Here is a 16,830-nt window from a genome sequence, read left to right on the forward strand (position 1 = left end):
GATATTGTGTTTCCTATTGTGTGCATTTTGAAAACTGATGTAAAAACACACTGATTGCTAGGTGGACGGCGGTTGGAGCAGCTGGGGCGAGTGGACATCCTGCTCTGTGCTGTGTGGGGCGGGCTCGCGCCGCCGCTACCGCAGCTGCTCCGCCCCCCGCCCCCAGTACGGTGGCGCAGGCTGCGCGGGGGCCGACGCCCAGCAGGAGCCCTGCCGGGGGACCAACTGCTCCCGCTGGTCAGTCAACAAACAAGGATACCATATTAATACTATTACAAAAAATCATATCGTGGATGAAATGAAATACCTCTATATTTAGATAGAAGATGGAGTTTTAAAACACATTAACAATTTTATTTTTTATTAGTGGTGTTGGGGAGTGGTTTCGGTGTGCAGAAATACCTAATCCCAGGGGAAGAAAATTTAGAAAGTGGACAGTATTGAAGGGAAAGTTCTGCTGTGTTCTTCTGCTGTGTTACGGCGTGATGTGGTACTGGAACTTTCTGGTGAAGTTGGCAGTCTTGTGACGCTGGCACAGCTCGCTGAGAGCAATTCACTTGTATGATGTTATTTGGGTACTGGTGAAGTAATGTTTTGACCGGCACGCGTGATTATTGTTGCGTGGAGCTGCGTTACGAAAATCGTAAAGTGGGACGGATATGGATACATATGTAGATATTTATTGGAGCAATATAAATATCGTAAAATAGTAAATAAATATGTCAACATGTTTCGGAACACAACCAGTCAGCTTATCAATTTAGTTGTTTTAGACAAAATAAATATGTATTTATTACAAAGTTACTGCTTTAAATGTGAATTTTATTAGAAACACAAATATTACCCTTTGTGCAACATATCCATTCTTCAAAAAACTTGCTTCTTACTCATGCACAAATAATGTATTTTCTTACTATCAAAACATCAGAGGAATGAACACTAGACTTAATGTTCTTATGTGTAATCTATCTGTATACAATTATAGTATTCTATTTTTGACTGAAACTTGGCTACATGATAGTCTCATCTGCAGAATTAGGTCTAACAAACTTTTAAAAATTCCAATGTGATTGTTCTACTTTATATAAGTCAAAATAATCTTTACAGGCTAACACTTTGATTAGTCAAGTCGAAAATGTCTGAAGACAGTTGCCTCATATGGGGCTCTATTTTTCATACTGGCTAAAGATAGTTCCCACTGGGTTTGGATTAAAAGGTTTTAGTATTTATTAAGATGTTATAAACTAATTTAATAAAGTATAAATAAATATGTGGTTCTCAAAGTAGAGGAACAAATAATATGTAATGTTGCAGTTTTTATGCATAAAATAGTTAAGGAGTTACATAAAAAACTGTATAAAATAATACAATTTAAAGAAGTACAGTATAAAGTAAAGAAATACATTATTACGCGCATTTGAAACAGTTGAAATAATTATTAAAAATAATACATGCGTATACTTTAAACTATCAAGTATCCTCAGTGTGGGACATCCCAGCCAGGACGCATCCATTTTAAAATAAATATTGCCTCAACTTATTTCTCTGTTTATTTATAATACTACAATTTCATTTAGGTTATTGTGGTCTTCATGGAGCGAGTGCAGTGTTTCTTGTGGAAAGGGATTGCAAATACGCACGAGAAAATGTGACGGGCCTATAGAGACATGCATGGGGACCGACAGAGAAACTAGGACGTGCCTTTTGGCGAGCTGCCCTGGTAAATATGATATTATGCACTTTATACAAAAAGTTTATGTTTAACGTATGTTACAAAAATTATGCTAGGAATATTTAGGTCATAATTCTGGGATAAAGGCACAGGAAATGCTACCTACAATCTTCATTTGGATAACCAGCTACAATAAAACAAATACAAATTAGTCAAAAATCAATCAAAGACTGATATGATAACCGTTTAATTTTAGTTCGCGCCGTGTGGAGTGAATGGAGTGATTGGAGCCCATGTTCTGTTACTTGCGGAACTGGTCAGCGAAGACGCTGGAGAAAATGCCGCAGTGGAGTTTGCACCGGAGGAAACTTGCAAGTATGTTTCTAATTGAACCTAAATTTTTATTTTGTTATAATCTTTTAAAAGGGTTTTTTTATTTTACGTTATATAAATACAGTGGAATTAGTTTATTGTAATCACTAGGAAATGACGGCTAAAGCTGTTATTCCAAAAGACATTGGTAGCGAAAAGATGTCTATATCCTACGTGAAACTGAAGTAATTATATGGTAGAAGATATTGTGTCCCTATAAAAAACAGTCTGCAACGAAAGTGTCACAACACAATTTTCCTCATCTTTATTTCAAACCATCAACTTATGATACGTATCCATATGGATATGAGTGGATCCCATGAGAAAAATTGTCTTCGAACGAGTTAATTGAAAAATATATTACATTAATAATTTGACCAAACATTATTTTATTTCCAGATTGAGAAGTGTCTAGACATTCACAATTCATGTAATAAATACATCGAGGGCATTAATGACATCTATGGAAGAAATGGGCAGAACAAGCGAAACAAGGCATTGCTAAACATATCTGGAAAGTTGAATGGATTCAAATTACCGTCTAAGTTTGTGGAGGCAGATATATTGGAGAGAAATGGACACAAATATGTTCAGACATCCATTAACGATGTGCTATCGAAGAAGGTATTGGGTTATTCTCTATTATGTATATTCACAGTAAGATATGCGAGATATAAGAATGGATGACTGCTGGGAACTGTATGTTATATGTGAATGATGGATGTAAATGTAAGTCAGAATAATCAATGAAGTATGAGATGAATCAATTAAATCCTAACACAAATTTACGGGGTCATAACTGGAAGCTCTATCGTCCCCAATTCCACCTCAATCCCCAGAAAAACTTCCTTTCCAGCAGGGTAGTTTCAGACTGAAATTAATCGCCAAGCCTAGTTGTCCATTCCATTTCGGTCAACCAGTTCAAAAACCATTTGGATGCTTTTTTGAAGGAAGAAGAATGCAGATAAAAAGCAGTAAACGAAATGTAGGCGCACTCAGCAAAGGCTACCTGCCTATAATGAATACTAATAATAATAATATTATCTTGTGTAGTTTTTCAATGTGTTGTGTGTTATATTTTTTATCTCATTACATGTAATTTTGCTGACTTGTTTATTTATTTCTTCAAGTTAATCCGGTGTTGAGTTATGTACTGAGTGCCGATGTTTGGCCATCATATTGATAGTTTCTTGACTATTTTTTGTCTCTGTGAATTTTTAATAATCGTTGTCTATTTCTCATTGCTTCATACGACTTGCATCTGTCTTGAAAGAGGTATAGATTAATACAATACATACAAGAAAAACCATATTAGATGTTAGTGTACATATGTTGAAGTTTGTTAAATATACAAAAATGTACTTGCTTATTGATTACGTAAATGTAATCATAAATGTTGTATAAAATTGCTTTGCAAACATTACAATTTATTTAATTTTATTGCAGGATGACTATTTGCCGTACATGAGTTTTATGATTTCCCCAAAAGCACTGGAAACGGAGAAGGTGTATCAGAATAATCCACTAGCGAGCAGCAGAATGAGAATGCTGCCATCCCAGTATGAAGATTCTGATCAGGATGATTCTCAAATACAATTTTCAACTGGTAAAAATTATTTTATGTGGACTGAAATTTTTTTATTTTATTATTTAACTCTTTTACCGCTAAGCATAGAGTACATTTGCCGACACCCGTATGCGGCGGCATATTTTCAAGCACTAAAAATCATGGATAAGACTTTTAAATCATCTAGTTATAAGAGACAAAGAAACTCATATTTATGTTATTTTTATTGTTAAAATAAAAATACTTATCCTTATGATTTTAAGATTCTACATATAAAACAATAACAGTGAATCTATCATCGGTTAATATCTGAGTTTTCCGTGGCATATATATGCCACGGAAAATATATATCTAACAAATATGCTCATTACTTTAACATTGGTTGACATGTTGAGATATTATAGTTATTATTTTTTAAATAATGTATATTTTTAGAAAAACAAAACATGAACTAAACAAAATGAGGTTTTTCATGTAATTAAAAATAGTAGTTATTATTTAAAGTCGTTATTATTACAAATACAATTCTTACATCTTGTCAGTACAAAAATAACACAAGGTACTCAATAACACGATCAACACACAGTTCCATAGAGATTACGTAATACGACACTTGAGACAAGGCTTGAGGTCACTGCCGAGCGGGAATTTTAAAACTGTTGGGTTATTTTTTCGCCCGCTTTGATTAAAATCTTTTATAATATAAACAAACATAATCCTAGGAGTTATTTAAAGATGTCACTTAACAAATTTTCAGGAAATATTTCGATACAAACTTTTTGGCCATCTATCGTGCACTTATCAAAGTATCAGCCTGTAAAGTCGAAAATGTCTACAGACAGTTGCCGCGTACGGGGCATGATTTTTCAGACTGTCTAATGATAGTTCCCGCTGAGATTGGGTTAACTGGAAGCTAACAATTTGAATCACTACAGAATTAATTCGAGTGAATTACACTCCTATTATTTTTTTTAATTGTTTTTCTTAAAAATAACTACCAAAACTAAGACAAATTGTCAAAAGATCTGCTCCCATGGACAAATTACGCTTCCTAGATTCAGAAATAAACGCAGCAGAAGAGGGATCTCGCAGAAATGACTCCAAAAAACTATTTAAAATCAGGTGCCAAATATGTGTCAAGACATAACCTTCCCCTGGCCCTGTTCGGAATTCCTTTCAAGATTATTTCTGCTAAAGGTGTGAGAAAATCCTTTAATAGCAGTACCGTCCATTTCAACTCAGGCTTCTTTCAAAATGCATTCTACTCTATCTGGTTTTTATTTGGGCAGTCAAAGATTCTTCTTTCCAAAGAAGCATTTGCAAATCTGGGAGTCAATCATTCGGAGAGGTGTAATTTTATAGAATACTATCTGCATTTGATATAATACAAATTCTGGATGTATACTGGAACATTGGAACTGATATATGCGGTTTTTAAATAACACGTTCTGAGAATAACACTTCTAAACAATGCGTAATAGTAATATAGTTATACTGTTAATTATGGAATGAATGCCCTACATCGCTCTTTTATTTACTTGGCTTATAATATGCATTATGATAGTGAATAATCTTTGTTACGATTTTTTAAGGTTTTTCGATGTCATGTTATACTAAAGAAAAAATTAAGGTACAGTAAATAATTAACCATTTTTTTGTAACGTATCCACCGTTTAAAAAGAGGTTCCAGTGTATTTTTTATTTCATATAAAAAAATTATATCAGTTTTACGATATGTTATATATGTATGTATGATGAAATGTGATTTCAGGAGAACAGGTACATCTATACCACCGGAACCAGGGAGTGTCGGAAAGTGGAGAAATGCTGGTAGACATTATCATTGATGGAGATATCCCAGACTTTGTAAGGACTGACAAAGTGGAGCCTGTCCATCGACAGCCTGCCCCGGCAATGCTGTAAGTTATTTGTATGCATAAATGTAACTAGAAAAGACAAACAGTCAAAGTCCTTGATATTGTCAACCTTTCCAATTATCTTTGATACTACCAAATTTTGAAGAAGTTTTAAAACTCTTCAAATTTAAAAGAAATTTTAAAAATTATGCTTTCATCATCATTTCCCTATCCACAACTAGTGGTGCACAGGGCACTGCATTGACACTTTGACGAGGAAGTTTAGTGGTTTTAAAAAAATTATTTAAAGACTATCAAACTAAGCCAAAAAAAAAAGTACTATATTTTTATGTATTGTATTATTATCGCTATGATTTTTTTTAAGTTTCGTAAATTTTTAATCACTCTGCGCATGTCGTGACTAGTTATCTTTGCTGATTCGTCCTGATTGGTGGGTTGGGTCCTCAGAAACCGGAAATCTATCGCAACACTCTATCATTGGTCTTATTTCGAAGAACTTGTGATGTCATTTAAAGTCGTTCATTTTTATAATTTTTTTCTTACATTTAAAAAAACTTTGCTGTACAATTAATCTTCTAATTTTTAACGCAAATAAGAAAACATTTTTTATATCCGATTTCCCGTAGTGCTGAACTTCCTCATTGCAGTCTATCTAGATAATTTGTATTACTCAGTACTAGGCTTCAAGTCCAGGAACATTAAAATGTTGCATTGTAGAACCATCTTCAAAGCCAATATTTCACATCCACGCTGTCAGGAATCGACCTCAGGACCTCAGGACCTCAATAATGGTAGGCGAATGGCCCAACCACTTTTTTTTTTCTTTTTTTAGGATTTTTATCCGAGAGTAGCCGTGGAGTCAAAAACTCCCATCCTATTTCATACTCCGAACTGTAGTTATTATCCTCTTGGATACAGAATAAACAAATGTCCCAATGATTTTGAAATAACATAAACGGAAAAAAAATACAATTATTTAAGCACAAGGGGGAATGTTTGTTGAGTTAAAGCAACTAATCATAATTTGTTTATTGCAGTATTTCTGAAAGTAAGCAGTCTCCATTGACCGTTCTAACTGTCAATACGTGCACTATTGGTTACGCGTACCATGAAGACAATAAACAATGTCAAGGTTTGTTTTATTTATTTATTTAAACCCCTTGTTTGGCTTTTACATGTTTTACATATATAAGTATAAAGACTGACATGTATTTTACACTAAAGTAGAAAAAAAAATTAATGAAGAAGAATAAGAAAAATAAAAAATAGAAAAAACCATCTCTACATATTAGTAAAATATATATGGGTATACAAATAGTACATACATATATTGCAGTGGAGAGAACAGAAGTAATTTTTTTCAATCAAAAGGCACATAATTTAAATCAACATAGTATTATTTAGGTATTTACATTTGAAGGCAATAAATTGATAAACCGTCTTTTGAAATTAAAAAATGTTATATACAGGTCATCACAAACCCTGTCACATCCGTAACCACGATGATCAGTATGAGAAGAAGACATATTGGCACGTTAAAATAAATTTTTAGAACTAATAAAATTTACAAAAATAAAAATTTAAAAAAAACAAATGGTTGCTTACTTCAGCAGGGGAGAAACGAGAAGGGGGGGGTGTGATATACCGTCAACCGCGCGGCGGGGCCCCCCTCGCTTCTCCCCTGCAGAAGTACGCAACCATTTGTTTTTTTAAATATTTTCTTTTAAAAACATTTGTTTGTTCTAAATATTTTTTTAAATATTCTAATATGTCTTCTTGCCCATACTGATCATCATGGTTTCGGATGTGACAGGGTTTAAAGAACACCCTGTATAATATATATGTATATCATTTGCAAACGCATGAACTCTCCTTATTGGCGAGTGTGCGCTGTAGTTTGTTGTAGATACATTTACATACTATTGTGTATCATAATAACTTCTTCACTGTTTTTTTATTATTATTATTACTTTTAATATTGTTTTTTTACTTTAGTTTCTTGACTTTTAACTTATTTTAATGTTGCCTTCTTTAACTGTTTTTTTTTTTAATTACTTTTAATATTGCTTTTTTAACTTTTATCTTTAAACTGATGATAGTAAATATTAGTACATAACTATTTTCGTATTAAAAAACGCGTTTTAAAATATTATGTTCAAAACAACCAAATGTTTCATTAATGTTAAATACAGAATGTTTAATGCAGTTTTTGTAAGAAACCCTTCAAGTTTGTTCTAGCATTCTACATTTTAAGTTAAATTATTTGGTTTGTGTATAAATTATGTGAAATAATTACTGAAAGAAACATTATTTTATACCCAGAAAAAATAATTATTTATTTTATGATTCACAACTTACAAATAAAATTTAATTTGAGTAAAAATTGAGTTTGCTTTATAATAAATTCACTACATTAAAAAAAAAAAAGAATAACCCTCTAAGCCTCTATTTTAGAGGCTTGTCAGCAGGTGGGAAAGAAAGGATATGGAAGTGAGTTATGAATACCACAACACCCAGACCAATTGAGAAAAAAAAATTCGTTGGATTTTTTTCTTGCAACTGGCAGGAATTTAACCCGCGACGCCAGTTTCACAGTTGGCCATTTAACCAACTGCGCTATGGCGCCTGTTAAAATTCCCAATATCAACAGTTAAAAAGATAACTGCCTGTGTTTATTTTGTTACTAAATCATTTAAATGTAATTGTAGATGTGAACGAGTGTGAACTGCCAACTAACGGCTGTCACTCGACGCAGATGTGTGAAAATCTTCCCGGAAGTTACCGCTGCCTCTGTCAACATGGTTTCATGTCTATGGGAATTGGACAGCGCTGTTTAGGTAGGTAATTGTCCATCACAAATCATTCATATCATAAAACAATAAACTTACATCAAGGATAAATGAGGCAAAAGTAACGGGACCCACAAATATGTGGAACTAAAATTATCACGTTTAAAGTTTATCCATGTTCATAGAGGGCGTTTTAATTGGTAATGGCGTGAGCAGTGTTAACTATCAATGAGTGGAACCACTTCTATTTCATAAAACTTATGGTCAGGAACTTCTTCCAATGGTTAAGTCCGTTTATACCTTTTTGTGGGTTACGTCACTTCCGCGCTGACCACCTAAATAGATCCTACCAAGCTATTTTTTGGTGATTTGTGTGAATAAAAAAAAATGTTACTTTACCCTTTTAATCCAAGCGTATTTTGCGTCTAAAATAAACTGCAACTAAAAAAAACTCTAGTTTTAGAATCAACTTTACAAAATACATAAAGTTTTCAATGTTACAAATTATATTATTCTACACATAACTTGTATAAAATTGAGGCCAATAATCGGCCCCGTGAGATTTTCAGCATCAGGCCAGTTAAGGAATATTCAATAATTAATTAAGATTCTACTTGTGAAAACCTGTAATTGGCTTATTTGTTATTTGTTTTATATATAAGATAATTATAGCTGTTGGTTAACCAAATGAATAAATAAAATTAAATTTTGATAATTATGGCTACCCTTTGTTAATATTGCAAACAACTTCAGATCTTAATGAGTGCCTCCACGACACGGATGGCTGTTCCCACGATTGCGTAAATACTGCCGGAAGTTTCTACTGCACCTGTCCACCTGGTTTGAAGCTAACTGGTGACCGTAAGACGTGTGTCAAAGGTTAGTTCTTTTAATTTATTAATAAAGCAACAATGAAAGTATTAATAGCGTAAAATAGATACACAATAAAAATATAACATGTGCTTACATTTTTTAATTTAAAAAAAAGAATTACTTCGTTCTTATGACCACAATCGGATTCATAAGCATACAATTAATTTGATTTTACTAGAACTATAATGCAATGTCCATGATTCTAAATTAATAAACTGGCAGCAAAATATTTTATTTAGTTTTATGTTTATTTTTACATGTAATGTCTAAACGGCTTTCAAAGAGATTAAATTAAGACGCAAAAGAAAAATATAAGGAAAAAAAAAATACATGAACCGTTTACAAAATAAACTATTAAGATAAAGATGAAACTAAATGTAAATACAATGAAAAAAACAATATAAAAATAGTTACAATTTAGAACAATATGACTTGAACAAATAAACAATTTGTATTAAATAGATCAATATCCTTGATTAAAAAAATTAAATTTTCTTTGGATATGTGTATTTTACATTCCTGGGCATTCTGCAAAATTTTCAGCACGGACTCAATTAACTTATTGAAAAAACAAAACTATTTAAATGATTTAAAAAAAAGAGAACTTTTTGTTTTGTACGGAACCATTTTTCACTTTTTCATTTTGGTTTTTTTGTTATTTTATATTGATTTTTAATTCACATAAAATCTGTGTAGGACAGCAAAATTTAATGTGTAATTTTTTATTGTAGAAGACATAAATGAATGGCTTAAAGGTTTCGAAGATCCAGAGGAATTGAAACCAACTGTACAGTACACCGCTACACCTAAACCTCCAATCAAAGTACTGGGTAGTAATGATCAAATTGATCCGGATGATGAAGAAGAAAACATTCTTCTAACTAGAATCTCCCCTCCCAGGGACAAGTCGAAACCTGTTCACCGCAGAACAAGGCCACACAGGTATCATCCTATCGACGATTACGATTACAAAGCGCTATCACCGATCGACGAAGATGAATATACGGATAATAACGACGGAAAGGGCCAACAAAGAATATCCAAACAGTCCAAGTGGAGTCAACCTCCTGTCACAATAGTCGACGACGATAAAGACACATACGAACCTTTGGAAAAGAAAAAAAATGCCACGGAACAAAAAATCACACATCTCGCTGGACTAGATTCTTTTATCAATTTGAAAAACTCTGATAAAAAACAAAATACATCAGATGGTGATGGCAGGAATGAAAAGCGTAAAGTAGCAGAGATTAAACTTGTTGAAAAAGCATTTAACATTGGGAGTCGGGAGAATTCATACGAAGATGATGACTCATACGAAGATGAAGATAGTTATTCAAAATTGTTCAATGATACGTGTCCGGAAGGATATCACTCAGATAATAACAAGTGTAATGGTGAGTTATTAGTGTCTATATGGATACAAATTTATAAATGCACTATCAAAGTGCCCATTCTTTCGTAAAACTGGTTTATAAAGGCAAGTGTCTTTCTTCAGTTCTGTACGTACATCATCGTTCCATGTCCGCCCCTTAGTTGGAGCATACGGCGTTTATAATCAGCCTCCAGTCGACTTCGAATTCCTGTACGTGTTCCTCAGGTCTGCGTGCCGTAGTTTTGTTATAGACTGCCGATGAACTGTCAGCAGTGGATTCCAAGAACCTGATAGCATCCGCAGTATGTAGCCCAGCAAATTGAGTCGTCTTCGCTTGATGGTAGCACATGTATTGTTTTATTTTAAAAATACAAATATTAAATTAATGTAAATGATGTTTTTTTTCAGATATTGACGAATGTGCCATGAATATGAATTCATGTAACGGAGTGATTAATATGTGTATCAACACTCGCGGGTCATATGCGTGTGTTCCCACTGCATGCCCTGATTCCTATGAGAGGAATGCTAATGGGTAAATGTGTATCATTATATAAATTTAAATTAAAACTTACAATATAAAAATTATATTTGGAGAATCAAAAGTTTAAAATTGTATTAAATATTCATCTTTACGTCCTTTCATTATTTTCTTTAATGTTTATAATAGATTAAATATTAGCTTAATTAAAAACGGCCACAAGAGGCACTGGTTTTATTAAATAGTAAATAGGTAAAGATTTTCAATATTCACTTCTCATTCAACTATTTGTAACATGTATCCATATATTTATGTGCTTGATATTGTAATAATATTATCATATATCGTCGGTTATACTGAAACACTGTGTAGCCGCATTAAAAAAAAACTACATAAATTCATTCTACGGACTAAGAGCCATTAATTTTAAATTATTGAAAAAAAATTCTAGTGAAATTGTTCTAATACTCCAGTGGCATTTTTGGTTGGTGAAAATCGTAAGAAATATATATAAATTAACAGAACAGTTTTTAGATTCCCCTACAAGAAAAAATATATATATTAGTTATGCGGTATTGCAGCAACACTGCCGATATGCTGCATTATTAAAAATAATTATAATGTGCCTAATATTTTTTTCACAATAGGGTATTTTCACATTTCAGGAATAACATTAAAATATAATATTTATTTGGAATGGATTTTTAAAAATTTAATGATAAAATTCGGTAGTCAGGTGGCAGAAAGGACCATCTGTAATTTAAAAAAATGATCAGGAGATCTGAAATAAGACTCAATTTTAAGACTTTAATCCATAAACTAAAAAAAATAGTTTTTTTTTTCAATAATTAATTACAATTTTAAAGAATGCTGTTTTTTTTTATTTTAATTTATGTGTATTAACTGAAAATTAAAACTCTTGACAACTAAAAAACTGAAAAAATTACAGATGGTCCCTTCTGCAATCTGACTACCGAATTATTATCGATGTATTAAAAACAAGTTTTCATTTATAACTTTCGGGTTAAAAAAATGAACATTCAAAACGGCTTGCAGTTTGCGTCGCGTCATTTTGACATCACACGTTATTTATGCCCGCCAACTGCACTTCTAGCAAACATTTTGTACAACCTTAGTGCAATAATGTCATCCATGCCGTTTGTCCCATAGAGTGTGTAATGTCTCGTTTTTGGGTAATTCAAAATATACACATTTTAAACCTTTGAAAATTTGTGGGACGTTGCATTAGAAAAATAATAACTTAACATCATAATTTTTTGCTCATTTAAAAATAATTAAAGAAAAAATGTGTGAAATAACCCTATTACTTAAATTTATGAATTATGATGATTGTAGATACACATATAGAAACCCACTGATAAACATATTTATTATATGGTAGGTGGAATTTATTTATCTTTTTTTTAATATTCATCAAATTTGGTAGGTCCTGTGATCAGCGATGCGATGTCAGGGACATAGTTTGCTCAGAGGGGGCAGCTCTTCGTCAAAACATAGTCTTCATCATAATCTCCACCTCCATACACGAGAGTCCCCTCCCAGGATCTGTTCTGTACCTTAATCATGGAGGGAAAATCAACAATACTGTCTATAAGTTAGAGAGACAGCCCCAGGGTAAGCTATATCTTAATATTATCTTGCGAGTTTGTCACATTTATAATACCTAAACTTTCAAATTCCCAAAGAATGTCTTTATCTTTGTTGAAATATCCGCATACCCCAATTGTTTAAAAATCCAGTACTTGTCGATTTGTAGATTTGGACATCGACTTTTTTAGTGTACCGGTGCGCACTAGACCCACAACTTGTTTCAGATCGACATGAAATTTTCACAGAATATTTTGAAATATTGCAGGTACTTTGAGAAAACACAAAAAAATACAATTAGATTTTTTGAAAATTCTGACTGCCTGTATTCTCTTTACGCATTTTATGCGGGCTTCGCTACAGTGTAAATAAGTCAATGAAATAAAATCATCAAAAACAAAAAATCCCTCCATCTCCTAAAATATCAGTTATTTTTTATGAAATTTTCAATTCACACTTACAATATACTGCATATGATAATCTAATGAGAGATAAGAGTAGAAGTAAAATATATTTATATTACGACATATATGTCTATATTCGCATTTGCAGAACGATGAACAAACAACAATCCATATTATAAAAAATGCAATCCGAGAATGTCGCCATCCTGCTCACCAATCATTTAATAAAAATGTGTGAAAAGAAGGCGGATATAATTTATCAACTCATTATCTAAACAAATCATTTTACGCACAATCTCTCCTGTTTCTCATAAGAGCTGTGCTAGAGTATGTGTGTACGTAAATGAAACCACAGCTTATCTTACTTTTTATAGATGTGTGTGTGTAGTTTGTAAAGCAGTTTGAAGCATTTTGAAAGCATCTTGAATATTACATTATTTAAAAAATGTAAGGTTTTAGGTACAAAATTGCTATATAAAAAGAATTGTTTGCTTCAAATACATAAAGGTAAAATAAATAGTAGTATTTCTAGGTCTCAAAACGTAAGTATGCGACCTAGAGCAGGTGGTAATATCTCAATTCCTAAATTAAAAACAATTACTGCACTGCATCATCATACTTACAGAGGAATATTTTTATTTAATGAAATAAATGAACAAAGATAATAGAAAGTCAGGAATACAATATATTTAAGAAAGAAGTAAAAAATTACATCTACAATTCTTCTTTATGTAACACTGATTGAAAACATCGTCAATATCTTTTTTGTAATTTATATGTTATTTTAAAAATATTATTGATTAAAATAAAATAATCTATTGTAAAGATGTCACTCCTCATTATTTACACAAGAATTGTTTATTTCTTTTACGTAATGGGAAACGTTAGTGTAAATATATGTATTTGATTAATGTAAAAATTGTATTTAGTTGTAATATTGTATTTTAATTTGTTATTAATAAATAAAATTTAAAAAAATATATACTCGGACGAAATAATCAAGTAGATCTACCTTTCTGGATATATTTGAGCCGGCATAGCGGGTATTATACCCTTCCCGCCGATAAACACCATTCGGGCGGTGGGTAGAACTACCCTGCGTTTGAAACTGTTATTACAAATTTATTTCCATTGTTTAATAAATATTATGTATTTTCATGTCATTAAATTGTAGTGTAAATTTCAGATTATGCAGAAAGAATATAGTAAAACTAGATTCAAAATACACATACGTTTTACACAATGTTGTGTTCCTGTTTTGGTATTTTTTGTGATTTATTTTAAAACAGGCTTAAATTCATATTCACAACTTTTTAATTAGCATGCACGTTTTGTACATACAGAACCAGGAAAAAAAGTTTTTGAATTATTCTGATTACAGAAATGTAATAGTTTACTTCACTTTTAAAACATCAGTTCACTTCACCTGCAATGGGCTCATATGTAGTTGTATAATCTGCGGTTTCATGGAATTAAACATTTTGTCATTGCTACCAGTTGTCAATAGAATCGTGGTGAAACTAATGTTTTTATTGTACCAGGTGAAACATTTTACGTCACTTCAGATGATAAAGTTGGCATTCTACATACTCTAATGGTCCCATCTCTGAAGCGGATTAATAGGTATTTCATATCGTTTTTCACATTTTACAAAAAATAAACCAAAATAATTAAATATAATCTATTGTATTGTGCCTTAGGGTTTAAATTATAAAATTCTTCTTTCTTCATGTATGCTTTTTCCCACATCTTAAAAAAAAGCCATTTATGTAATGTAGATATATATTACTTATGTGGTTACGTCAGTAATACTGCGTAACCTTTTTTTAAAAATGAAAATGTTTTACTGAAATAATTTCGCTATACAGACTCGAGTCATTAGTTTTTAATTATTTCTATTTTTGTTCTAAATTATGATAGTTTTTATAATACTCTAGCGGTATTTTTGGTAGATTAAAATGGTAAGTAATATATTAACAGAACGCTTTTTAGGATCCCTTGCCAAAAAAAAAATATGGTTACACGGTATTGCAGTATCACCGACGATATGTAGTCTCGTGGAGTTGGGGATACACAACTTTATTTGTGCTGTATATACCATGTAATTAATAAATAAATAGATTTTAAAATCATCCCTACTTTCTAATTTACTCATAAATAGTTATTTCGTGTGTTGTATAATGTTTTATCTCATAATATGCTGTATTGATTGGTGGATTTATTTTTCAGGATAATCATCAGCGGAAAAGGATTTGATGAAAAAGGAAACAAACTTTTATACTATACTAAATTTATTATTTACCTCTACATTTGGGAATAGAGCTTACACTATAATAACGTTTATGTAGGTTTACCGTATAAATTATTTTAAACAATATTGTCATGACCGTAGAACGACACATGTGATTTTCTTAAATTTTACATGAATTTTTTTTTTTACATTTTTGTCACAACTCGATAATTACAAAAGTTTATCCTTTGACACTTGGGTTAGCTGTGTATATATATATATATTTTTAATCCTAGAATATAAAGCCTTTATAAAACCTTTTCCAGATCAAATTGTCGTGTTTCTGGCAGAAGTTGGTAACTAAAATTTCACTAGTTCTGAGATATTGCACTTTTAAGTTTTTGAAAATTTGTAGTTACCAACTCGTTCCAGAAACCCGACAAAATATAAAAAAGAGTCAATGTAGCATTTTTTGCACATCCGTCGTTGTTCTACGATCACGACGATATGTTTTTGTGTTAAGTGTTATATTATTATGTAAAGCATTATAATAAATATTTGAGAAATAACTAGAATTCCTATTTATTTAAAATTTAATAAAGTAATTCATTTGACAATGCCCTTGTAAGGTGAAAAATTATTCATCATTCTTTTTTCCACACCCAGTGGTGGCCATAGGGCAAAAAATCTATATTTCACACCAGGAATAAAACCCCGGACCTCAAGAATGGTAGGCAAATGCGTCAAGTACTACACACTGAGGCGGACTTGTCTCCTCTCGATATCCTTATTCAGGATTTTTACTCGAGAGCAGCCACCGAGAGGAAGACGCTCGTCCAGGGTTCTGGTTATAATACAACTGTATTCTTTATCCGCCCGGACACAGAGAAAAATTGTCAGGTATAATTAAATAAACACTGTATAATGAGGAAGTTTAGCGCTACAGGAAATAAAAAGTGTTTTCTTACGCGTGTAAGAAACTGCCGCGTGGCGTTTCTCAAAAATGTATGAAAAAATAATTTTAATAAAAATGAACTTTGAACTACGTCACAAGTTCTAACTATCCACCAATGATAGAGTGTTGTGATAGATTTCCGGTTTACGGGAAGCCAACTCACCAATCAGCAGAACTCAATAAAGACAACTTGTGACGTCATAGGCGGGGTAGTTTCAAAACTTTAAAAATCATAGTGCTGATAACATGATACATAATTTATTTATTTTTAATTTGGCTTAGTTTGAAAACCACTGAACTTCCTCATCAAACTCAAAATCTTGTGTTTTGATTTAAGTACCGTTTACAGGACAATACAATAGATAGGACAATATTGTCTTGTTCCAGCACCATGAACAGCCTCAACCGTGTAAGACAGGACGCTTGGACAATACGAAAATTCATTTAAATACATGATGTCATTTGTTATGACTGAATTTGCAAAAAATATTATACCAGATGTATTGAAGTTGTTAAAGAACGAACTAAACAATAAAATGAGTGACACGCACACGGTGAGTAAATCATTATTGTCATAATGTCCTGTCCATGCTGTCCACACGAGGACAATGCGGCCGTGTGCGGCGG

The 16,830-nt window shown here is 32.1% G+C and overlaps 1 protein-coding gene across 1 annotated transcript in view; it reads left to right on the top strand.

Moving 5' to 3' along the window:
- LOC148280747 (hemicentin-1-like) overlaps positions 1-16,753 on the top strand; it is a 39,271-nt gene extending 22,518 nt beyond the window's left edge. The window contains 14 exon segments of the mRNA XM_088227871.1: positions 62-237; positions 1,578-1,720; positions 1,929-2,047; positions 2,444-2,668; positions 3,491-3,650; positions 5,383-5,530; positions 6,526-6,620; positions 8,197-8,325; positions 9,031-9,156; positions 9,882-10,547; positions 10,934-11,060; positions 12,454-12,641; positions 14,560-14,641; positions 15,248-16,753. Coding sequence (XP_088083997.1) covers positions 62-237; positions 1,578-1,720; positions 1,929-2,047; positions 2,444-2,668; positions 3,491-3,650; positions 5,383-5,530; positions 6,526-6,620; positions 8,197-8,325; positions 9,031-9,156; positions 9,882-10,547; positions 10,934-11,060; positions 12,454-12,641; positions 14,560-14,641; positions 15,248-15,338 — 2,475 coding nt within the window. The 3' untranslated portion in view covers positions 15,339-16,753.
- Positions 16,754-16,830: the final 77 nt, after the last annotated feature.

This window comes from Micrasema longulum, unplaced genomic scaffold (genome assembly GCF_059751315.1).
Source record: "Micrasema longulum isolate JH-2025_06_02 unplaced genomic scaffold, ASM5975131v1 h1tg000547l, whole genome shotgun sequence".
Lineage (NCBI taxonomy): Eukaryota > Metazoa > Arthropoda > Insecta > Trichoptera > Brachycentridae > Micrasema > Micrasema longulum.